This window comes from Ciconia boyciana, chromosome 4 (assembly GCF_034638445.1).
Source record: "Ciconia boyciana chromosome 4, ASM3463844v1, whole genome shotgun sequence".
Taxonomy (NCBI): domain Eukaryota; kingdom Metazoa; phylum Chordata; class Aves; order Ciconiiformes; family Ciconiidae; genus Ciconia; species Ciconia boyciana.
Window position 1 is genome coordinate 100,771,658 of NC_132937.1, and position 18,980 is coordinate 100,790,637.

At 36.8% G+C, this 18,980-nt stretch overlaps 1 protein-coding gene across 10 annotated transcripts in view; it reads right to left on the minus strand.

Annotated features, from left to right (window-relative positions):
• Positions 1-284: 284 nt before the first annotated feature.
• KIAA0825 (KIAA0825 ortholog) overlaps positions 285-18,980 on the minus strand; it is a 252,235-nt gene continuing 233,539 nt past the window's right edge. For all 10 annotated transcript variants that reach the window (XM_072860780.1, XM_072860782.1, XM_072860772.1 and 7 more), the window contains one exon: positions 285-2,435. In XM_072860780.1, the coding sequence (XP_072716881.1) occupies positions 2,321-2,435 (115 nt within the window). In that variant the 3' untranslated portion in view covers positions 285-2,320. The remainder of the gene's footprint in view (positions 2,436-18,980) is intronic.

Below are 18,980 nucleotides of genomic sequence, written 5' to 3' on the forward strand. Positions count from 1 at the left end.
TATTATTACTGTAATTTTATTGAACAAATGTGAATGTTGCAAAAGTATCTATTCAGCATAAGTGATGTTGCCAAGCTGATGTTTCTTTTATAAGCTGAAGGTCAGTTAATAGGATCACTACATTGCCAACAAACCAAGCCCTGCTATTTCTCAGGATTGAGGGACAAGTTCAGTTTCAAACACACATTAGCTTGCATTCAGATACTCTAAAAGACATATATATAGAGAGAGGTTTGAATAAGAAAAACATCCAAACAAAATATTGTGCAAAGATTCAGCTTTTATTCAGGCTAGTTATTCTGTCTTGTCAGCTCCATATTGGTAAAGATTATAAATATACTCTTGCTAAGAAAGACAAAATTGTCCTAATGCTACCCAGTGGGTTACACTGCTGAATTAATTTGGCAGGGAGAGAAGGGAGGAAGGGGCATAAAGACCTTTTTTTTTTTTAACATGACTGTTTACAGATTGTTCCAGAACCAGGTGTGTTGTGAATTTAAAGGATAATAACCAGTTTGGAGTAACTCCCCATAGGGACATTCCCATTTCAGAGTAAGTGAGGGTTTTTATTCTGGGTTAGCTTATTTCCCTTGCAAAGTTTATCCTATTCAGAATAAGTGTTTCCCAGGAAGGGAGCTTTTTGACAAAAAGTATTTCAGTCAGTTTCACCACACAGACAGAAATTCACTTTATGTGACTATACAAAAAGTTAATTATGTACAACAGATTTTGATAAAATAGGAAAGAATAAATGCCAGCTTCCACATGCACTAACACATTATTAGTATGGCTTGGAGCATGTGTGCCTCATTTGTCAGAATACTGTACCTGCCATCATAGGCAATCCCTGTAGCCATGTTCTAAGCCTTAAGACCACAACTAATCTTCAAAGGTGAAATACTAAGCAAAAAAAATTGTTTTTACACTTCATCACTTCTTTGTGATCTGAAATTACTATATCAGCAGCAGAGGAAAAAGTCTGTTTTATTCTTTAAGGAATATTTTTAGCATTTTTGAAGCACCAGTGCCTCGCAGCCCTTTTGTTGATGCAGTGTTGCAGCAAGATCTGTGGAGATTTGTAAGATGCAGTGGTCACCCTTTTCATTTTAAATGGCCTGATAGTTTATATGAACAATAAAAAAAAGAGCAATTGAAAGGAGGAAAAACTGCATTTCAGATTAGACTCTACAGCAACATTAGCGTTATGGTTACCCATGATGCTGCTGAAGTCTTAGGAAAAAAACATGCTTTCCTCCTATTCAAGTGGTCCAAGTTATGTCCATAATAGCATCTGTGAGAAGATGTGGTGGGAACAGGAATAGCTGCAGCTCAGATTGCAGCCTTAGCAAGATCTTGCCAGGGTCCTTCATCAGGCAGAGGAAATAGTTCCCTTGGACTTCCAATGCAAGAAACAAAGAGAAAAATGATGGATTGTTTCTGTAGAGCTAAGGAAATATTAACCACACCTTCTGTATAAAAATATTGTCACAGCAGCCACCTAACTCAGCTATTTTTAGTCTTTGAGGAAGAACTTTTACTGAAAAGAAAAAAACTTAATTTTTGGAAAATCTGAATATCAGACAGGGCTTACTTTGAAAATGAAATTTTACTATATTTATCAGAAATAAATATTGCATTCTTTATCATTTTCTCATCTCAGTTCACTGTTAAGATAGTCCTTTAAGCACTGCCTATGAATAATTCTTTTAAGTAAAAAGATGCTTCTCAAAACTTTAAAAGCTGCTAACAAGTTTCTGTATAATGTGTCTTTTAAGCCATAATATACACTGGATGTTAAGTTTCACAAAGGACTGCAGACCTATGGCCTCTATCTGTCCTTTTTCATACATTTTGGGTGATTTAATGGCACAACTAACTAGAACACAAGCACCAAGGGAGAGAAAAGATCCTTGAGAGACACTAACGGGGCAGGCTGACTCTGACTCCAAAACGGTCGATGGAAGCATAGCATGGCTGTTGCTTAGCACATGTCCGAAGTTGCATTATTTTCAGAGTCAGTTTTATACTTTTAAAACAGTTATTGGTTTGTCATTCGGGTTTATGCCTCCGCAGTATCGAGATACACCCTTCTTGTTTTGTGACATTGACATTTTCATATATTGTTGCTCACCTTATGCATGTGTGAACAATTGCTGCCTGGATGGGGTGACTAGACAATAACAGGGGAACATTCTTTAGTTTAAAACTCCTACTCAAGATATATATTCCTGAGCTTTCTAGTCCTGTCAGTTATAACTAAGCCATTAAGTTAATAATGTTGAATTCAGAAAAAGGTGCTACCCGAAACCTGTCAAGGTAATTATTCTTCTTTGTCCTCTGAGGTAGGAGTGCTCTGTGTCAAATAAACATTTTTTAAGTGTTCCACCATAACGTTTTCCTCATCTTCAAGATCTGCACCTTCTTTCATCTCCCACCTGAAAGAAAAATAACTTTTTATTAATTTTTTAATGTGTTTTAAACCAGTCTTTAGAACAAGGAAGTCAATACAAAACTCGTCACTATCAATTCATGGCCCCCACCAACGGTGGGGTACACCAAGTTGAGATTACTGAATTGTACAAAATACAACCCCCAAAATCTTGCCCCACACAACTGGCATGTCTGTGAGGCAACTGACACAAATTGTCAAAACTACCACAAAATTTCACTTATATTTATTGTGATAGTACTTTCTTTTTCTATGTCACACGTTGATAGAGGTGGAAGCCTTGTAAAACTAGCAGAGAAGAAGTGGAAGAGGTAACAAGCATTTTGGAAGTTAAGCAGATGGTCTCAACACGCTGTAAATTTGCAGTGAAAACTCAAACACTACATGATGTCCAACCCAAATATTTAATGTGAATGGTCATCATTCTCTTGCAGTGACAATACTGTATTACAAAATACCACAAAACTGACTGGCTCTTTGTTCCTTTAACCATCAGGTACGCCTATCACATGAAGAAATCAGATTCTTCCCTTTCTCCATGTGAATATTCAATTCTAGTTTAGGATGAAGTCCTAATATCATTAAAACTGAAAGACTGAACAAGTAAAAGAATATAAAGATGATTTTGCTTTTCTTTGGTAGTTAATTAAATATAAAACCTTAAGAGTCACACAGTATTCCCTTGCAGAAAATCAGGATAATAAATGCAGAAATAGTGCTGATACATAGTCAGCTAAACTTTGTGTTACTCTAATTATGCCTACATAACGCTCAGTAATGTGGCTCTATCTCTTTTACAAATTTTGTGGATATTTAAGAGTTTGAGATCCCTTCAATATTAATCTCTTTCTGTTCTAAGTAGATAATAAAGCGTAGGCTCCCAGTTTAGACCAGCTGAAGACAAAAGGTAAAGCATGAATGCTGAATACAGAAATCATATTTTCAAGTATTACATCCAGTAGATTATAAATGAGCCATAGGATGATCCTGTAAAGTAGGAGACATGTAGGGGAGCAGCAGAACAAAGACTGCGTTTAGGAAACTAATGTCAGGAGCAATACTTTAATCCTGTCCTCACACTTGTTAGGTCCTCAGTCAGACTGCAAAAACCAGAAGCCATGTACAAGTTTAGGCTGGTGAATAAATCAAATATAATACAGAATGGTGGGAAGAGATTATTGCATTCATCATATTTGCAAAAAGAGGACAATTGTTCAATCATTATTGGCAATAGAGCATGGTGTGCACTTTTTGTAACTGTATTTGAAAGCTACTAAAACCAGAAAAAGAACAAGTGCTCTGTAGTACAATCTGATCGTAAAAACGTATTTTTCCTAACATATAAATGTTAGGAAAAATATATTCAATGAACATGTATAAATTAGCATATATCCATCATATCTTTACCTTAAAAACTGAATCTGAAAACCCACATTACTGCCTGGAGTGAAGAAGTATCAGAACAAGCAAAGCATACTATGAATAAAATTATAAACATGTCCATGATCAAAGTTGTGCAATAATTAACTTCCTATTACTCCACTCATATATGACTACTATCAGACTTAGCCTTATCTGAATATTAACTTTAGGTACAATTAATTGCTATTACATCTGTCTGCTTCATTCTCTGGTTTATGATATGTTTATAAAACCTGGCTATATGACCCCTCAGCACAGTTACTTTTGCGAGCATCCCAGTTGAATGCTGTTAAACAGGGTGACTGGTTTCCCTTTTTGCTGTTGATAATGTACCAAGGAGCCTCTTCAAACCTAGAAGAAGTTGTGCAAGCCTTAATTTGAATTTATGGTCCTCAGAGTAATTCTGAAACACCACTTTACCCGTTGAATTGATTCATTTTAATTAATTTGATTTGTTGCATATTTTTAAGTAGAGGAGCTGTTTGCTTAGAAGGACGACAACTGAAAATGCTAAATGGAATACATTCAAAACAGTTATTGCTGGAGGTATAACACAGAAATCTAGCAGTCTTGGCTAATGGAAGCTTAACAATAAATCAGCAGGTTCCTTTTAAAGATAGTGACTTCATACTTGTCAGCACATTTCATTGAATCTTAAACGTTAGTGTTGGTAAAAATCTTCAATGTCATCCAGTTTGGACATTCTTTAGTGTTCACTTTATAACAAGTTATTACTAATACATTACATTATCATTTTATCAAAAAGTAGTCTATTTTTAAAGCATTTAAGCAGGTCCAATGAGGATAAGAATGTCTTCTATGCATTCGCTTAACAGTATCCATGAATTAAAGATCTATGAAATGAGCTTGACAAACACCTGGTCCCTCATCTAATTTAGAATTTTTTTCCAGCCTTATGCTTAAAGTCTGGGGACAATATTGTCTTTTAAAAGACTACTGGGCAGTAAGCAAGAAGGCCGCAACGTATCTTTGCTTTTCTAAATGGGATGAGAAATCAGCTGTTTGTGTTCAAGTGGAAAAAGAGTCAACATTTACTATTCAAAAATTTGTCCAAAACGGAACATGTTTTTACTAGCGTATCTAAAATGTGTGACAATTGTTTTGGCAATAGTAATTGGTACAAATCCAACTAGCCAGTTCAAGTAATATGAATGTGAATTAAATTACCATCTTGAATTACTTTCAAAATGCAAGCTTCATCAGTTGAACAGCCAACCTGCACACCTCTGTTGTTTCAAAGTATTAGTAACATAGCTCTCAGAGAAAATTTCCAAATACATAGGTGGCATATATTTTATTTTAGTCCAGCTATATCTTGGAAGATTAAATAAAATCAGCATTTCAAAAGGATACTGGAATTATTTGAACCAATCCATCATACCACCATCTACATTTTGCTTAGAGTTCATATAACCATAATAAGATGAGTCTGAGCATCTAGAAGCCCAAGTTTCAGTATATTCTTCGTATTTATACGAAAGCATACATTTAGGATAAAATGCCATCACCTTTGTAATCTTTCGGGTAGCATTGCAAGTTGAAAATACTACTTGTGTACTTGCAGAATTAAACATTTGCAATACGTTTTCAAAATATGCTGAAATATCAAATAACGTAGATGACATATTGTGTGCACCTGAAGCAAATTGCCTAAAAACTTTTCTCTGTATGCCGTTCCTTTCTGTGTTGCATGTGGCTAATCAAGGAGAAAAAAACCTAGCAGTATGTTTTTCAGATAGATACAGAAAAACACATCAGCACAGATAAACAGGAATCACTGAAGTTTTCTGCTGGTCAGCCTAGACCTTAGATCATGAGGTCGAAGAGGATAACCAGCACCAGGAGGGCTTCTGCTTCTCCTCACAAATAAGAGGCAAGAGAGGAGGAAGTCTTGGCTTGCACATCCACAAGCTAATGAAGTGCAAGGGGAGAAGTATTCGGTGTCCCAGGAAGACCCAATGATTCCAGCTCAGGTTTCCTTAGCAATGTATCCATGTGCTACCCTTGCTTATAATTAGCATCAGTACATCCATTTATATAAATGGGTATACAGGACAATGTTTTGTGATACTTTTGTCTCTCCGTTATACTGAATTATAACAGGTAAAGAAACAGCAAATCTGTTTGCAAAGATGCAGAGAAAAATCTTCTTCTGTGCATCTGTTAACAAGCACGCTGGACATCTTAGCAGGGCTGGATTTAATACATGGTGATACACTTGCTGCTTTGATTTTCTATTGCAATATTGCATATATTTTGTGAATTGTAGATATATTACTATGAAGGCACTTTTTAAAAACGATAATGGGGACTATATATTACATTCAGGTGCTTGTTACAGATCAAAAGGAAGTATATGCAGTTGATACCAAAGCAGTAGTATATTAAATCAGAAATAAAACACATATAGTAGTATGCATATAGGGATTACCAAAAGTGACACAGATTTTACCTGTAGCAGATTGCCACATGTTAAGAAGTTTCATTAAGAAGTTACTTTAATAGATACTCTTTGATTAGTTACTAAGTTTGTTTATTACAGTTCATGAGTCATAACAAGTGTGCAAAGATCAGAGGGAAAAATTATGCAAAAAATTACAAGCAAGCATAAACACGAACAAAATTGAAATAAAATGTAAGACTAGTTTCCAACTCAGATGTATTTTGAACTTTCAAAAATCTCCTTATTTGTATTATTTGAGAGACTAACCATGCCCTTTTCTAAAGGTTATACAAAACAATGTCTAAAAAGTGAACAGTTTACAGGAAGGGTCACCCTAATATAATTTTATAGTGGTATTTTATATATTGCTAATAGTCCTTATGTAGTATCTTGATACCTAGTGCATTTCTTAATGTCTTGAAAAACGTTACATCACACATAACTTTATGGAAGAAAAAAAAAAAGAAAAAGAAACCAATGACACAGTTGTTATTTCCTATGGGAAAGCTAGTATTTCAGGTCCTCTTGTAGGGAAGTGTTGCCAAATGATGAAACATTAACTGTACAGCTGTACATAGCTGAAAATATGCATTTCCGTATTGAATAATAGCTATACTTAATAGTTGCTATGTATCAAAAAATAGCAATGTATTTGATACTGAGCTAAGAAGATGACATAATTCACAGCTAATCTAAATCAGACACAGACAGTGCCATTCAAACATCCTAACATGGGTAAATATTCAGACTTCAAGCACCGCAAGCTCTTAAGTTTATCTATTTTTAATGTGTTGAATTACCACTGGAAAGCTTTACAGACACACTATTTTCCAGAGGAATTTTGATAAAACCAGTGAGCACAAGTAGACAAGGTCTTTTTTTGCCAGGTATTATGTAAGAAGGGAAGAGTGGGAAAAGAACACAAAAAAGGTGCTTAAACTTAACTTACATTCCCTTCTATCTTTATGTGTTTTAAGAGTCATTTCATGTAATTTACATGAAAATATTTCCCACATACTTACCTTCAATTTCTTCAATAAACTGTTCTGCTGTAATTTTAAAACTTCTGTCTAAATGCGTTTATTTATAAATAACACTATAAACTGAAGGAGGCAAAAGAAAGCAATAGTTTGTGCATAAACAACTAATTGATGCAATTTTGTGAAATTCAGATGAAATTCATCCCATTGTTTAATAGGTGCAGATTTTCTGCAAGGGACTGTCCTGGTTTCGGCTGGGATAGAGTTAGTTTTCTCCCTAGTAGCTGGTGTAGTGCTGTGTTTTGGATTTAGGATGAGAATAATGTTGATAGCACGCTGATGGTTTAGTTGTTGCTGAGCAGTGCTTACACTGGTCAAGGGCTTTTCAGCTCCCTATGCTCTGCCGGGTGCACGAGAAGCTGGGAGGGGGCACAGCCAGGACAGCTGACCCCCACTGCCCAAAGGGCTACTCCATACCATATGGCTCAGTATAGAAACCTGGGGAAAGCTGTCTGGGGGGCTGATGCTCTGGGATGGGCTGGGCATCAGTCAGCAGGTGGTGAGCAATTGCATCATGCATCACTTGCTTTGTATATTCTCTTCTTCTTCTTCTTCTTCTTCTTCCTACTACTACTACTATTTGATTTTATTTCAATTATTAAACTGTTTTTATCTCAACCCACGAGTGTCCTCACTTTTGCTCTTCCGATTCTCTCCCCCATCCCACTGGGGGGGGGTGAGCGAGCGGCTGGGGGGGCTCAGTCGCCAGCTGAGGTTAAACCACGACAGGGACTTAACCCTAATATGCGCTAGCAGCTGTGGCTTATTCTCTTACATTGTGTGCCTGCAGCTGTGGAGCCCTCCCAGATCAGTTGGTCCTGGGGTCCCTTTCTGTTTAAAGAGTATTTTCCATGTGCAAGGACTTCCTGTAGCCTTTTAAACTTGAGCAGACGTGAAATGATTAATTATATTTTCTCCAAAAGAGGTCTTAATACTTGTCCTTGTGCTTGCTCCTTGTAGAATATAATTATGATAAATATTATGAGCGGCTTGATGAAGATGAGACTGACCATTTTTTTGCCAGACGTTGACAGAGAAAGAGGAAAGTGACAAAGCAGGCATGAAGCAGAGACAGGTGTTTTGGTGTTTTGTTTTTGCGTTTTGCAACCTCCACACTAGTTATAAGTCATCATCACACATCCTGTTCTCATACCTGTGCAGGTCCTTTACTGAATTCAAACACCTTTGGTTGAAACAACCATTATCCCTTTGTACCAGATTATACTGGCATATTTATACCCGAGATGGAAAATATGTGGAGTTTAGTATTTTTGTGTAGTTCTTGAGATTTCTTACGATACATCAATAAATTTAAATTTACATGTAAATGTTTATTTTAATCCTAAATGAACTTATACATTTAAATGTATTAGAATACTGCCAATAAAGTTGGTAGTGTTCTCTACACTGAGCTGCAATGGGTAGAGAAATCATGCAGTTAAATAAAATATAATATCTTGCTACCAGCTCATGGAGCATTTTAATGAATTACCTTTTTGCTTCCTGAAGTTCATGAGAGACACAGCTGTGGATTAAGCTCTTGCAGGCAGTGAAACGATTGTTTTATCAATGTCTAGCATGTTATACTTCACCATGAGACAAGAAATCTCAGCAGCTGGTATCTTGTTTGCAATTTTTAAGTAATAGAAGAATATACATCTCTGTAAGTTTCAGTTCATATTTCAGTTGTAAATACACTTTCTGTAACATGAGAAATCATAGACCATGAAATGCATTTTACATCAATGTTAGACAGGCAACTAAACCCAATGTTTGTCCGTAATCTCAAATCCTGAAAAATCTTTCAGTTTCTATGTGGGGCAATGTTTTATTTTTCTAATGGTAGTACTAAATTAAAAGGGAAGTCTCTTGTGGTTTAATCAGATTGCATTTGGTTAAAATAATTTATTTAAGACTGTGACTAACATTTTAACTCCTTAAGTATTAACCATTCAAAAAATATCTGCTTTATTTCAGTCATTTGTGTAGTCATCTTCTCAGATTTTTTAATCTCTCTTTAATCCATCTACTAAACATATACTCCCCTGAAGGACATTAAAAAAAGGGGGGGGCAGGCAGCCATCAAATACACAACAACTGCACTGTTGAACAAGACCCAGAGGAACAATGCAATGCATTAAAGGTTCTGGTAGTGATATTCACCCTGAAATCACACCAACTGGGACAACATCTCTATGTCTACCTAATGTAAAACAGTTCACTTGTCGTTCTTCATCCAGAATAAACAATATCCCCCTGTAGTGGAAAGTTATATTGCTTTCAGGACAATCTATGTGAAAATAAGTGTCCTTCATCATATTCAGAAATAAATCAAACCTGAAAATTTCAATACAATTTTGCCAAATTCCTCTCTCTTACATATACACAAACAACATCAGAAATGCCCTCCCAGAGTTCTCCTAATCAATAAAATAAATTCATTTATTTGCTAGAAGATATCCTGTTGCACCCATTGCCTCTGGTCCTGCCGCTGGCCAACACTGAGAAGGGACCATCATCTTTAGTCCCTCCATCAGAGGGAGTAATGAAAACTATTATTTATGTTTTTAATGATCTATCTACCACAAGAATGGGAGCGAGGGAAAAAAATTAAAGGAAGACACAGCTATAAGGGATCAACAGAGTTATGCTCCTGCTTCCAAAGAGCAAACCCAAAGAAGAGACAGTATTTCGATGTACTGAAGAAATCAGTACATGGGAAACATTTTAGAAAGTATGTCATGAGAAGAGAAGACAAGAGAATAGAGCTCTGACTCACAGGTTAACCTGTCCCAGCTATGAAGTTAAGACATTAGAAGGATATTTAAGAAGTTTTGAACTGAAATAGAAACTTCACAAGTGTTGGAATAAAATGATGAAAGACCCTTTTCCAGGGCAAGAACACAGCTACGAAGAATGTTGTCAAGGGCAGCGGAAGGCACACAGCAAAAAATCTTAGAAGCATTCCAGCTGCAAAAAGAAAGGAGAGGTAGTATTTGCCCAGCCTCCCTGTTATTGGTGTTTGCTATCCCACATCTTTGAAAAACGGTGAATCAAGCCTCACAGACACCACGCCGTGAGTTGCAGACAGCGGGAACATATTGCAACAGAATGAATTTTTCTCTTAGGTCTTTTTTTAATTTAACCTTTGTCATTCATAATTCTAACGGAGTAGAAAATTGGAAAGATCTATATCCTCAACATTTCAGTTGGTTCTTTTAAAAAAATCATTAAGTTAAATTTCCATTTTTCAGTGCATTCTTACGACTCTTTCTTAACTGTATAGCTTTAAATAATGGACATTTGAGAGAATTAGGCTCATACTGACCCAGCTTTGTTGAAGCTGTCACCATTATCTTATTCTGAAGATAGTCCGGTTTGTTAGGTTTATGTGGCAGCAGGATGTCTCTTTAATTTTATTTTCAGTTTTCTGAGGTTTCTTGTTTTATACACAACTTGTATACGGCTCCTCTAGGTCCAGCACCGTTTCCATCACAATAATGTTGACATCATAGTTAGTGTGTCAAAAAATGGAAAGATGCTCTTAATAAAGGTTTGATAAGTGTTTCCAACTTGGGTGAGAAAACATATAGATGTGCATGCATATATGTATATATATGACACTTCTAATTAATTAATTACAATTAAAACAATACAGACTGATAGAGAAAAGAGAATGTACTAAACAATTAACAGAAGACTAATTATACACTTCTGAGAGTAGCAAGCTGTCAGCAGATGAGCACAACTAGAGTGAAATGAAACCAGAAGTTTTGGGCATGTAGACATTTACTCCCAAGAGCAATTTGGGATTTTAGTTTGCATAAATCCTAAAGTAAGAAAGGGATACAAAAGACAGAAGTCATAAATTTCTAACAGTTTTCTTCCACACTGATCTAATCCACTAATATTCCTCTTGGACTACGGCATCTGAATTCCCATAAGGCTTCTTGTGTCCCAGACCTTGTCCTACTGGCTTTCCACCACTTCACTGTCAGTCATGGAGTAGGTGTCTTCTTTAAGAGGGACTTGTTACTGCTTCTAAGTGGATTCTGGGGTGAATTACGTGCGGGAATGCATAAAGAATAAAAGGCCTGTAGAAATATACATATCTCAGCAGGATCCCAGAATTAGAATGCTTTTGAGAGATAAGTGAATGCTGGCACATTCCCTGAGTTGGCAGGTTTTAGGGAAGGTGCCTGCCACTCTCTCCTTTGCATTTTAATAAGTATGGGTTTTTATCCTAATTGGTGAAAAATTTTGGCTGAAAGATCGCGAATAACAGGGCAGATTTTAAATGACCTCTTCATTGTCAAGTAATTTTACTAAAGGTGAGCCTTATACATTTAAATCCAATATGAAAGTATTTGGTTTCAATGTTTTATAAGTAAATGATGTAAGTTTTTATTCAAAATAATATTTCAATACGGATTTTCTTTTCCCACAAATTTTTTATTTTTAACCCAAACTGATATTTTCAGCTTTTCAGGTAACCAAGTACATGTAAAGTATTTTATGTTTAAAACAAAGCATTTTGATTTTTTGCTGTTGCTTTTTAAATAAGTTAAACAAAAACCCCCCATACTCTAATAACAATTTATACAGCTTCAGTTTGCTGGACTTGTGCCTTACTCAGATTTGGACCAAAACACATTCTCTCTTAGTCTAACTGCTTAGAATCTGAAGCAAAGTTTATTCACAAAGGATAATTTCTTATAATGAAATTCACAGAAATAATTGTGCTAAGATCACATGTGCTTATTGCTTGCAGATTGTATCCTGTCCCCATTCTTTTATTTCTTCTTTAGACTACCCCAAAAACCTCTCCTGCATGCATGAAGTTGCTTATCTGACTCTCTGAATTAAGAACACTGTATGCTCGATTGTGCAAATGCATATAATATTTCAAATATATATGCATATAGCATATATATACTTATATAGATATACATATACTTGTGCAAGTAACAGAGTAATGATGCAGGCATTCAAGAGGGCAGATTTTATGGAAGAATGGGATCAGTAATACTATATCCAGGCTAAGTGCTTGGAGGTGAATATTTAAAGGATTTCGTACTTTCAGTAATTTTAAATAACTTGGTAATCATCATATGAAATTAATGTAATTATTTTGAGCATTAATATAATTTTTCAAGAAAATCAAGAGGCCCAGATTCACAAAAGGAAGTATCTTACGATCACAGTGCTGGCAACATTTCCATTCAGTAAATGTAAGTTTTACCTGCATATGATTACATGGTAGATCTTAGAAACCAAAAATGCATCTACTAAAAATATCCTGTTCTTCAGATCATGCACTACTTGTTCCCTCTCTTCACCCCTCCCCTTTTTATTTCAATTTACAAAGGCTTTCCATAATGAATGTTGAAAACCCAATGTAAATACTTTAAAGGATTAAGCTTTCAAATGTGGTTACTGTGGCATATGTATGTTTAGTAAATACAAACACAAGATATATCTGCTGAGAAATTATATTTGATAATTTGACAGCTTTGTGGCTTAGGAATATAAAAAATTCATATTTAGTCAACAAGAAACTTCCTCCATTTGTTAAGGGGCTACTATGATAGCATAGAAAGATGAATATTTTGAAAACACAGATTATTATGGGAGTAATATAATCCCCTACTTTTCTTAATGCATTGAATTAAAAAAAAAAATAATCTTTTTCTTTCTTTTAGAAGAATTCCACTCAGTTCATAACTTGCAGAAAAAAAGTGCAATCTAAGCAGACCATTTAGGGGAGCCAGGAAGCTGACTTTGATTGGTACCAAAAGGTTTTATTCAAATTTGAGCAAATGATGGGCTGCTGAAAAATCTTATGTCCTTTCATGTTCATACCAAAGAAAAAAACACTCCTGCCTGGCCTGTGGCCAGAATCCCCCAGTCTCCCGTGAGGACCAGGCATGCCCCGTCCTGGGGTGCCTAGGGTTGGTGTTCATCTAGGGCAGGGCCACCCGGAGCAGGTTGCTCAGGGCCATGTCCCTTTGGAGTATCTCCAAGGACAGAGACTCTTGTTACTTCCTTGGGCAACCTGGTCCAGAGTTTGACCACCCTTGGAGTAAAAAAAGTTTTTTTCTTACGTTTAGCCAGAATTTTCTGCGTTCCTGTTGCACCCATTGCCTCTGGTCCTGCTGCTGGCCAACACTGAGAAGGGACCATCATCTTTACTCCCTCCATCAGGTGTCCATAACCATGGATAAGGTCCCCCTGAGCCTCCTCTTCTCCAGGCTGAGCAGTCCCAGCTCTCTCAGCCTCTCGTTTCATCGTATTTCACCGTACCATGTGGAGCTACCCCAGATGGCACACAAACACCATGTCTCCTTCACAGCTATAGAAATCCTAGCAGGCAGCCTTACCAAAGGAAACATTAGCCCCGTCATTAGCGCTGTCCCATATGGCATAGTTGTCCCTCCTCGTGCACACTGCAGCTGCATCTAGCTCTGACTACTACGCGTTCGTGTAACTAAAGATGGTATCGTAGGATATTTCTACGTGGCATGACAGAGTGTTGTAGATAAATGCCAGCGACAGCACTGAGCGAGCTGCTCCCCGTTCTGCAAGCGGCACAGTTACGTTCGCGTGGTGCTGGCTCAAGAGAAGGAGGCCATACCTGCACTGATGAGGGCAGGCTGCAAATTGCTCAGATGACCTTAATTTTGGCATTTTACACATTCTAAACTTGCACAATTTTACACGAACTAAAGCTTGCAATTTGAATAATCTTTGAAGATAGTACATTTATACACTATCTTAAAAGTAGAAGGTGCCTTATGGAAAATGCTGACAACAATCCAATACAGAATATCACAAGATGGTCCACAAGCAAAACTGCATTACAGGGAATATAATCCCATACCACAGAGAAGTAAAATAATTATCTTTTGTTGGCATTAAAAGGACACCTAGATATGTTTCAATATAATCCAGCTGTCACCCGAATGTACCTATTTCACTCCCGGCAGGTATATTTCCTGGCATGACTCCGTGCTTTTCAGCAGGGCTCCCTGGGAAGGTGTAGTTGGCGAGGGAAGTGTCCCAGGCTCGGTGGAGTGGGAGGTGGGGTTCCCTGGGGGTCCTGGCCTCCCGCGCAACTCACAGCTTTGGTAGGGGAAAATTCCCCTGTTCAGACTGCAGCGGTCACGGTTCTTCTGCCACGTGAAGAACCGTGTTTCATTCCTACTAGTGCATGAAAGCTCCCTTAACATCCCAAGGCTTTGGATGAGCCCGTAGGAGCAATGTCTAACCACTTCATGGCAGTCACTTGTACCCTGGGAAAAGGAAGGACTTTGCCTTTACATTACTTTATCCATGCAAACTGGTCCCTGTGTAGAAAAATCAAAGTGATTATAACTTTTGTAATAGCTGAAATACTGAAGTAAACCGGTCAAAATCAGACACCTGTACTGCACATCAGTACTCACTTCCCTGTCTGACACTCGCAGGGTAAATGTGGTCCCTCCAATAAAGAACAGCACGTGAGTAGTGCCTGTATGACTTTTCCTATAGAAAATAGATGTCTAGTATAATAAAATCTGCAATCTTTTTTTTTGGCTCTGAAGTACATTTTTGAAAGGCAACTGTATGGAAACTGTGCACTAAATGGCATGACCATTAATGGCTAATACTGAGTCAGGATGAATTCTTTAATGGTAGAGATTGCGAAAGAATATGCCAAAAATAAAACAAAATAAAAGACGGAAAGGCCAGGATAAATTGGCTGGTTTCCATTGTTAGATACAAAAAAATTGAATTCAACAAACCTGGAAGCCTAGCAGCTGCTTCTTATTTTATTTTCAAAACTTCGTAACTGGTTGTATAACCCTGTCTCACTCTCCCTGAGGATTACTGGGGCCAGACTGAAAATGCAACAACCAATTGATGCAGAGATACCATCTCAAAGAAGAATAAAATAATCTGTAGATAAAAATCTACATAGCCTAACAAATCAATTTCAGACTAGCAAACAGGTGAATAAAAAAATACGGAGGAGGAGATGAAGATACATAAACAGGATCTCTGTCCACGGTGTGCTTCATTGTTAGGCATTCAGGTCTTTCACTGCTGTATTGCAACCCTTTACAGAAAGGGTCATGCTAAATAAATAAATAAATAAATAAATAAAGTATTTGTTTATGTTTGGGACTGAAAAACTAGTCATTTTCCCCAGTTCATTCCATGCAAGATAATATTGCCTATACCAGTGTAACTAATATTTACATCCAGAAATGAGAAGGGCACAAATGCTAAGAAGAGAAAGGCAAGTGAAAAGAGGACTGAAAATATTGGAAATCAGTCATGCAGACCAAAGTCTTGCAACCAAGGTAAGGGAGAGGGTCAGAAGAAATTCCCCAATAGCTCCTGAATAAATTGGCAAAGAGCTTTGCTTTCTCTGCTTAGCTCAGGTCCACTCCTTAAACTGTTGCTAACTGGAAAAAGATGAATAAACAAAGGCAAATTTCATCTGTTTTTGACCCATTACAAAGACTGGTGACTACAGAACACTGTGCTGAGCTCTGGTACGTAAAACTGATCTTGAGGAAAGCATCTACAAAAAGTTAACTTCATAAAGCTGTGTATTAAATACATTTTAAAATTGTGTTGATTAATTAATTTACTTAGCGTGCATACACATGCAAATCTTTTAACTGTAAATAGTGTTTACTGTATTTCACGTTACATATTTAGAATAGTTGCTAAATAGGGGATTGATTAAATAGAAATACTACATGATGAAATGTCTTAATATACCTTATATTTACTGTGGCTTTTTTCCACTTCTCCATTCTTTGGAAAATTAAATACTACTGTGCAAATATTGTTTTAAAGATTATGAGGCTCTAGTTTTCAAATTCATCCAGTAGAATAATTTAAATTATAATATTGGCTTTAGTAATGCGAGCAGTGATTGAGGAATCTTCCTCTACTTAATATAAATACTAAAGGAGTTGGCCTATTACATTATTTTTCATTAATCTGTTACTGTTGCAATAGCCAAAACCCTGTGGTACAAAAAGAAAAATACAAATATGAATATATCATCATAAAACTTAAATGACCTGAGCACAATATATCTAATATCAATTTTTTATGTCTTCCAGTGAAGATTCAATTAATTGCCTAACAGGCTAGTGGGAATAACATTTGGCAATTTACTTGCCAAACTTTCTGCTGACGTTTTGTACGGTACATAAGGTAAGGATGGCATTATTCAACAGATAAAGCAAAAAGGCAGTTTTACAGCTTGTTGTGCAAGATACATATGATGTCAGGAGTGGAAGTCACAAAGCAGGGAGGAGATGGATGAAGAAAAAGACATGTAAGAAAACAGTAACACCATGCAAATACTTGGTTGAGATGTGTAGATTCAATCAAACAGCACAGGTTTGTTGTTGCTGTCATCTAAATGATATTTATTCCCACTGATTGTTGGAAGTGGGAACTTGCTTGGGATTACGTGCATATATCTGCAACCAGGAAACTCATGAAGACATATGTTCACAACTTTTACTGACGCAGAAAACGTCAATTTGGTAACACTTTTTATGGATGTATACCCGCTTTTACATCATTTTCAAAAGGAAAACACATTTCAAAGCTAGAAATCAAGAAGATACCTTCAGACAGTTTAACAGGTTGGCCTTTGCCAGCCAGGACCAAGGCTCACATCCCAACTCTGCCGCCTTGGTCAGGGACGTGGGGAGAACGAGGGAAGATGTGCAGCACTCTATCGGGCTGCAGTACAGTGATTCAGCGAGGATTTTATTAATTCCTTAACACAGGAGAAAGAAAGTGTCGCTGTGGGACCGTCTGTATCTTTCTAATTCACATGACTCACAGGAGACATGCAAGAGTGACAGAGGAAGGGTCTCCCATGTACCGGTGAAATCCCCACCCGCCAGGCTCCTGTCTTTGTGCCTCTGCGTGATGAACTTTAAAAGGTTTGGATTTCATCTTGATGCGGGATGGGAACATTTTCTAAATCTCAGAAATCTTCTCATGACAGGAATATAATTTCCTCTGCTTTATCCGCCAAGTATATCGAAATCAAGCTGATAAAATCTATATATCATCCAGATATCACATATGAAGACTTGGAAGATGCCCAAAAAAGCAGATACAGGTGGAGACTACAGTCGCTGGCAAAATGCCTATCAATTAATGCCATTTTCAGCATTTGAAACAGGAATCCGTAGCCTATTAATTTCTCCGCAGCTGCTTACACATTTCAGAGAACATGACGCTACGCAACAGCATTTGATCAACCCTGATTAGGGTAGACCTGAGGTAGCAAAGAGTTAAAAAATTTAATAATTCATTGCCATATTTGAACTCCTGGTAATGCACTTTTTATTTTTAAAAATAAGAAATCAGCACAAAGTTCAGTGCTTTCAGAAAAAGAATAATTCCTGCATAAAGAGCTGCCAAAGAAATAAAGAAATGATGGATATTACAATAAATGAGACCATGAAGCCAAAGTTAGTGCAATGTTTCTCTCTTTTTTGAAATTCTAATTCTCTCTATATTTCTGCTCAAGGCAAACAGCATTCTTACTACATATTTGTAGAGCATCATGTGAACTTTATTCTAGGATAAAATATTAAAAGAATAAATTGTTGAAAATGTATTGAAATGGTTTTAATTATTCAGTATTTTTAATAAGAATGATAGATTTAGAAATTACAGAGAGCCTTAGGATCATAAAACCTACAGTGTCTGCTGCAGCTGGCACTTGCAATGTCTATTTCAACCTAAGCAGCAGTTTTTCTGTTTCTGAAGTATCTGAACCAGCCACAGATATGGCTGAAACCATGAAGACAGAAGTGGGCACCGTGTAGAAGTATGCTTTTTCTGCCTGCTTACAACATTTTTTAGTGTCTGCTTACAACATTTTTTAGTGATTGAGTCACTTCAGAGGAAAAGATGAAGTGCTCGTAATGGCTACATTAAGATTTTTATGAGCACAAGAACCTTTGAGAAGTCAAGCACAAAATGACTACAGGCCTGGCTTGTTTTTATCCTACGCTATTACAAACGGTAGTTAAATAAACACCACACCTACATCTTCTACCTTACATAGTCACTCACCACCAATCTTTTAACATCCCTATTCTGCTTCTCAGATGCAGAGTCAAAAAGACTCTGACCTCTCTCTTATAAAAGATGACTAATAAGAACAAAGGGTATTTGTGTAGAACTTCATTCTCTGCCTTGAAATTTCTTTTCACGGTAAAGCTGCACACCCTAAAATCCACATAGAAAATTTATTAGAAGACCAGGGGATACAGGTATCAGGGAAGAGATTAAAACTGGGCAAGCATCTGTAGAAAATAATACGATGGAGTCCGTGTAAAATGCCTTTAAATAGTTTCATAAAATTGACATCATGCCAAAATGGAAGAAGAAAGGTTTACGTATATTGCATGGTATAAGTCTTGCCCATGTTTATGCCAACCACAGATAAGCTCCTCTCCTCCTCAAATCCACGGCTATTGCTGTAAATTCTGTGACTTGGACTGGTAGCTGTGAGAAGCCAAAATGGAAGTGACAGCATCAGTGACACGGCAAAAGGGGAGAAAGGAAA